This window comes from Xenia sp. Carnegie-2017, unplaced genomic scaffold, assembly GCF_021976095.1.
Source record: "Xenia sp. Carnegie-2017 unplaced genomic scaffold, XeniaSp_v1 HiC_scaffold_21, whole genome shotgun sequence".
In the NCBI taxonomy this organism is placed as follows: Eukaryota; Metazoa; Cnidaria; class Anthozoa; order Malacalcyonacea; family Xeniidae; genus Xenia; species Xenia sp. Carnegie-2017.
This window is the reverse complement of record NW_025813484.1, coordinates 413,782-420,147: the sequence shown is the minus strand read 5'-3', so window position 1 is coordinate 420,147 and position 6,366 is coordinate 413,782. Positions and strand designations below refer to the sequence as shown.

The 6,366-nt window shown below is 30.7% G+C and overlaps 2 protein-coding genes across 5 annotated transcripts; one reads left to right on the top strand and one right to left on the bottom strand.

Moving 5' to 3' along the window:
• The first annotated feature begins 88 nt into the window (after window positions 1-88).
• Window positions 89-3,361, top strand: LOC124443575 (GATA zinc finger domain-containing protein 14-like). 4 transcript variants are annotated; one of them, XM_046994046.1, is made up of 13 exons: window positions 89-513; window positions 771-845; window positions 920-969; window positions 1,049-1,090; window positions 1,165-1,315; window positions 1,432-1,514; window positions 1,584-1,632; window positions 1,823-1,886; window positions 1,961-1,976; window positions 2,073-2,639; window positions 2,716-2,832; window positions 2,974-3,054; window positions 3,169-3,361. In XM_046994046.1, exons 3-11 carry the CDS (start codon window positions 946-948, stop codon window positions 2,758-2,760), a joined length of 1,041 nt encoding a protein of 346 aa, XP_046850002.1. In that variant the 5' UTR covers window positions 89-513; window positions 771-845; window positions 920-945; the 3' UTR covers window positions 2,761-2,832; window positions 2,974-3,054; window positions 3,169-3,361. The 4 variants fall into 4 exon arrangements, with proteins under 4 accessions (XP_046850002.1, XP_046850000.1, XP_046849999.1 ...); XM_046994044.1 differs by lacking the exons at window positions 89-513; window positions 771-845; window positions 920-969 and having other exon boundaries at window positions 1,001-1,090; window positions 3,172-3,361; XM_046994043.1 differs by lacking the exons at window positions 89-513; window positions 771-845; window positions 920-969 and having other exon boundaries at window positions 1,001-1,090.
• Window positions 3,362-4,439: 1,078 nt separating this feature from the next.
• LOC124443576 lies at window positions 4,440-6,273 on the bottom strand. The gene is made up of 2 exons (XM_046994047.1): window positions 6,022-6,273; window positions 4,440-5,878 (listed from the first exon to the last, which is right to left on the bottom strand). The coding sequence occupies exons 1-2, from the start codon at window positions 6,134-6,136 to the stop codon at window positions 5,382-5,384; spliced, it is 612 nt and encodes a 203-aa protein (XP_046850003.1). The 5' UTR covers window positions 6,137-6,273; the 3' UTR covers window positions 4,440-5,381.
• Window positions 6,274-6,366: the final 93 nt, after the last annotated feature.

Below are 6,366 nucleotides of genomic sequence, written 5' to 3'. Positions count from 1 at the left end.
TTATTTATTTTGTTATTTTGTTTTAAATGAAGTAATGGAAAGAAAATCGCAGGCTCAATAACATGGCTACCTAAAACGATTATGGAAATTTTTGACTTGATACTTCATTAACTATTCTTTGTTTTAGTTTCACTGCTGTAATTACACTCCACGTCGACACAACACATAGATTTCAGTTGAAATGTTTTGTTTTTAATCTGGGTGAAATTTCAAGAGTTTTACCTCACAAATCATTCTCCAAATTTTGGTGCTGTAGCTACAATGTTTATCATGTTCTATTGGTAAATTTTCTTTCCGACCGTATTATGAACATAGCTTGATATTTAACACAATGATAGAGATGTTACGTCGTCAAAAAACAGTGTGGCAAGCTTTACTTCTATTTGCAATTTTGGATTAACCCTACGATCTGCATACAACTATTATAATGATAACGAGTCGAAGCTAAAAGTGCAAAAATTCGACATCATGAACTATTGGAGGAAAGAAATTCTCTTACTCGACAAGTGGATGGTAGGTGGCATTTTTTGCATCCTGTGAATCATTGGTTTTGAACAACTTTACGTGTGCTTATCAATTCTACGGTAGATATATCGCTTTAAGTCTGTTGCCTCAAAGTCGTCACTCATCAATTGATTGACTAACCGGCAGAACAAAGTTCATCTGATAAAAATAAAACATGCGATTAATACTATCTTTGAACGGAAAACGTTTAGTTATACACCTTAATTGGAAATGATTAATTCATAGTTGATTTTGTTAAATTGTAGATGCCCTAGCAGAAAAAAGCAACTTGGAACTTACCTTGAAAACCAAGATTAAGGAATTTTTAGACCAAAAGAAAGGTTTTTATAATTATAACATGCTACGTTTCTTTCTTTATTCATTGCGTTGGTTTTCACATGTTACAAATTTTCAGCCTGGCATGATGAAAGGATCACTTTAATGAATGATGCAAACAAAGCTAAGGTGTTATTTATACAATGGGAACTATGTATGCTTGCTCATACTATACATGATTTCATATCATGATCTTCATCTGTTACAGACACGCTATGAAGCATTAAATACAGAGTACAAAAATCTTGAGGTATTTGATTGGATTTGTTTTGGTCTATGGTTCATGGTTTTTTTAAATCATACAGATACAAATTCAATATTTAGGCATATCACAAAGATTCTCAAGTTGACTGCAGCAATCATAAAGCAACCTTGGATCGTCTTAAAAAAGACCATAGTAGGATGAACATAGAACATTCTAGGAACTATAGGGACCTGAAGGAGAAAAACCTTAGGACTATCATTGCATTGCAAAGTATGTTAAATACTTTAAATTAGTTGTTGATGGCTTTGCTGAAGTTCTTTTATTGTAATCATTTTGAAGATTAAACCTCGAGCTGTTTTCTATACCTAATTTACTTTTTATATCAGATGAAGTGGAAAAGTACCAAAAGCAAGCACAAAACATGCAGATGCAAATAGATACTTTACAACAAAGTCTTAGTAAATATCAGGTAATCTACTTAGCAAAAGCAAATCAATCTTTATTTAACTTTCCAGCTTTGTGATTTTGGTTTTTTTAGAACGTTGCAGCAAAAACTGCAAAGAATAGTAATATTATTTCAAAATCAGGTAAATAGCCTTTATGTAAAGAAGGCAGTTGCAAAATAACCATCCACTCATCTGTGTATAATATAAACACTTGACTTTAACCCTAACAGTAAAACTAAAACCAAGTTGACAGGTTTTTTGTAATTTAGCTTGTAAAGTAATGTTTGTCTGTAGGTAATATATTGGTTACATATAAGGTTTGATTTTCCAGCTGGTTTTGATGTGCAAGGTTTAACTGAACATAAAGACAATTCTTATTCAAGAATCAGGCGTCGGTAAATGCTGTGCTGTGCAAGTTATACATACAAGTTTGATATGTTTTGTTAAAAGAGTTTTGTCTCTTTTTTAGGAAGAGAAAAATTGAAGTACTTGATGAGATTTTGGGCTTATAAGTCAATAATTTTTGAAATTTTATTAATGTTGTCTGACGTGAACATCAAAATTGTTTCCTCTTTATCTAGAGTTTAGGAAATCACCAAGTTCCAAAGAAATATGGCTTTGAAAAGAATTTAGAAGAGAATGAAAGTTTGCCATCATGGGGTAAAAGTTCAAAGAAAAGTAATAACTTTCACAAGCCAGTCAACACTTATGAAAAAATTTTTAGCAACATAAACAAGGACCTTGTTGCTAATGTTGACCATGAAGCTAATAGTGAAAAGTTTGCTGAACGTTATGATGTCATTAATAATAATGAAAGGGAAATTGAAGATACAGGTAAGAGTAATGAAGATATTGTAAACAAGGATGATGTCGCAAATGAAGACAATGTACCAAATGAGAAAAACTTTATTGAACCTCATGCTGTCATCAATCATAATGCAATTGAAAATCAAGATACAATCAACAATAATGAAGATGTTATAAACAATGTAAACGAAAACAATGAAAATCATCCTCTACAATTAAATGAAGAAAAGGAAAACCAAGAAATAGTTAATGTTATGAAAGAAAACATGAAGCCTGAAGCATTAATGATGAAAATGACAAAAATGTTGACAATATTGAAGTTATGGACCATGATAACCAAGGTACATCACATATGTATAAAACTTTTTATGTGTAATAGTTAATCTTGAAAAAAAAGAATTGTGATCTTATTTCTAGAAGAGAATAATTTCAATGTTGATAACAAGGACCAGGAAGATGTAGATTTTGGTCCAAAAGATGAGGTGCATTTGAAACAAGATAAAAGGAATGCAGATTGGGAGGATGAAGAAAGAGGTTGAATATAAAGCTTCATAAAATGTCCTATACCACATAGTGTTGATAAAGAGTGTTGAGTGTATTGAATGTTCCCTGGAAATTTTGGCCTCACAAGTCATAAATTTGGGAAACTTTCATATTATATTTACATGTTTTCAGGCAAAAATGAAAACAACATAGTTGAAGAAAATCATAAGGATGAGATAATGGAGCTTCCTCAAGATGCTGTGAAGGAAGAAGGTAAAATTTATAAAATTGAAACAGTTCTTTCTTGAAAGGGTGATGGGGTATTAAATAGATTTTTATGGTTTATAAGGAAGTAAAAAATGATCGCTTTTTTATCATTTCTTTTAGCAGAAGATGAAGATGAATTCCTGAATGAATGAGTGAATGAATGAATTGAAAAATATCATTCAAGCAGATGAAATGCTATGTAGAAATTTGTCAACTATGTTCTATGTAATTATGGTTTTCTAGTCTGCCATTTACTATGTAATGATGTACATAATTTACTTGTATTTGGTTTCTATTAACATTTCTAATATGATACTGTCTCTTATTCCCTACTTACGTGAAATTAACATAAAATGCGAGGTGACTATACATTTACCATTATCACGACACCTAAATTCACATACTTTATGTAAGATGCGTTTCTTAAAAATTCGTTTCATTCATTTCCGGTCATTGCTTTAGATAAAGGTAGGAGTTCTTAGAATCGCAATATTCTGGCACGACTGTTACAGGTTTCCACAAAACATCATGCTAGTGATACCTTTAAAGGTGAGAACTTTGCAAAAAAAGATGTACTTCGACGAATATTGTGTTCCATTGTTACGTCTTTTATAATTAAATGTTAATATGTTGCACTTACACTTTGCATGATTTGTCACATGACTGTAAATAATAAGTCATTTTCTTGCGTTTTTAGTTTTTTATTTTGGCGCATTTTATGTTCACATCATGGTAAGCTTGTGTTAAAGCTATTTAACAATTTATTCAATACTAAAACAAGGGAAAGATTGTTAACCTTCGCTATTGTTGATATTGTTTCTTAAAATACTTCAATACCAATTTGATGACGTCATGATCAATGATTGTGAATTACATTAATGATCTATGGTAATTCTGGTAGTTTATCAAATACAGTTATGACATAAATGCAAATGCTGTCTATAAGTGAAGAAATATTTATGTTTGTTTTACCTTGTAGTTAGTGATTGTTGATCATGCCTAAAAAATCATCCACTTTACTACAGGGCTCTTGCATTTCCATGGCTACCAACAAGTTATTTATTTTCACATTTGATGATTTTGATGTTTGCTATTTGGGTGGTAATTCAACCAGATAGTCTAGATGCAGCGCAAGTGGTAAACTGAAATTTAAACTTTGAACTTCTTGTATATTTTTGCTTAACTTCTTTCATTTTTTTTTAGTTTCTTATTTCGCTGCTTTTTGGCATAGTAAATGATTGTGTTTTAATTGGGATATATTTTGATTCAACCTTAAGTAAGTTGCCTAGCTTTTCCAACTTTTTACTGATTTGTCTCAACATTTGATATTCGTATAGTGAAAGTGCTATTGGTCTTTCTTAACACTAGATGACATTTCATCTGAGAGAAAATTTGCTGTTGTGTATCCTTATATTTTTGATTTCTTAATACCAAATACCCTTTACAGATGATAAATAATTATGTACAATACATGTCAAATTTTGAGTTTAAAATAAGTCTATTTGAAGTGTGTTTTATTCTGTACATCTCATAGTTGTTGACTGGTAAAATTTTCTTTAACAAATTTAGTTTTTCTTTCTTTAATCTATTCTTGAAGGTAAGAAATGGTTCAATGGCATTTTATCAAAGTCTTATTGTAATTTTCTTACATTCAGTTGTTTTTATTTGTTTCAGCCAGTTACAATTATATTTTTTCTCTTGGGATATCAGGAACGTGGAGGGACATTTGATTATAGTAAAATAACACAGGCATTCACCTCATCTCAAGGTACGATAGTAGTTTGTTGGGATATCAGGAACATACAGGGATGTTTGACTATACTAAAACAAACAAGTTGTTCACGTCAAATTAGAATATGAAAATATTTGAGATCGTTTTGTTTGTGATATTTGACAAAAAATGATTTCTAAATTATTATTTAGGTCCAAGACATGAAGATTATCAGAATATACCAGAGACTGCTCCCACACATCAACCATCTGTTTATTAAATGTTTTTTTAAAGGTAAGGTATATCTCTAAGAAAATGCAAGGAATGTGCTGACCTCTTTCTAATATTTCATTTAGGTTTGTTCCTTTTCTTTGGTAGATTTAAAGTATGTGATTAAGAATTATAAAGATATGAACTGTGGTAAGAACAGTCAATTTGACAAATCCACTTCTATTGGAAGAAAATTTTGTATACCTAGGTGCTACTTTCGTGATTTTTTATGTAACTATGATGATAGAAAGAAAACCATAGACTTGTTTTTTTTTGATGATCTCTTTATGGACATATGATTGAAGAATATAGAAATAAATCTATGAAATCTTATAAGATTTTTAAAATTATGCTAGCCCATCACCTTCATTACACCTGGTTGAAGTTTATGAGCTAAATATCTTGTTCTTCTCCTTGATATTGATGTATTAACCACCATTTTTGAAAGAATTTCCTGTTTGCGTTCTCTTGCTCTTTCCTTTCTTTGTTTTTTCCTCAAACGCAGATTTTTCAGAGCTTCTCTTTTGAATTGATCTCGTTTGCGTCTTTTTTTGTATTTTTGCCTGTTCATTTTCCTTCGCCGTTTTTTCAATAAATTTCCCATCCAATATTGATTATCAATTTTATCCTTAACCAGCATGTTACCATTCTCATATAAGTTATGATTCATATTATTTTTTAACAATGTCAACAATTGTGCATTCTTTTTGACTTGCAAAGTTGGGATGTCTTTGACGATATTAGTATAATTAGGAAAATACACTTCTGTCTTTGTGTCACTGAATCCAACAAGTGAATTTTTCAGAAATATAGATGTCGTAGTACCAGTAGAACTTCCCATGAAGATACCTAATTCAATTAAAAAGATTTGCCATTTACAATTAATTTTATTTAGAAATTTTCCCTGATCTTTATCAAAACTTTTTCCCCGCTGAGTTTACGAATAATCTTCCTCATTCTCTTAGAATTTTATTTCTTCCTTCCATACTTACTTCGAGAATCGTCAATGTTTCCTGACAAAAATGAAACATTTTTTGCCATGAAATTTTTACAAATAAACTTTGTCCTCCAGGCACTATTTAATAACTGAAAACTGCGTTTCCACATAGCCAAATTTTCGGTAGAATTAATTCGCGTCTCCTTCGATATTCACAATAAAAATTCGAGAATTGAAGAAAATAAATATACCATTGGATTCATACCAATACAAATTAAAACAAGATGGCCACAGTTAAGAACCGCTGACTAAGTGCTTATGGGCGCACAATTCTGTAATATTGCACCAGTGAATTACCATCACCATCTTTTTCCTTTTTCATTGGTGAGGTCATTATATT

Bases quoted from the DNA above. Each gene is read 5' to 3' on its own strand.
- LOC124443575 (XM_046994044.1), top strand. From the start codon at position 1,016: ATGATTTCATATCATGATCTTCATCTGTTACAGACACGCTATGAAGCA. The intron at 1,633-1,822 runs GTAAATAGCCTT...TTGATTTTCCAG, and splicing joins TAATATTATTTCAAAATCAG to CTGGTTTTGATGTGCAAGGT. The intron at 2,640-2,715 runs GTACATCACATA...TCTTATTTCTAG, and splicing joins TATGGACCATGATAACCAAG to AAGAGAATAATTTCAATGTT.
- LOC124443576 (XM_046994047.1), bottom strand. From the start codon at position 6,136: ATGTGGAAACGCAGTTTTCAGTTATTAAATAGTGCCTGGAGGACAAAG. The intron at 5,879-6,021 runs GTAAGTATGGAA...TAATTGAATTAG, and splicing joins AAACATTGACGATTCTCGAA to GTATCTTCATGGGAAGTTCT.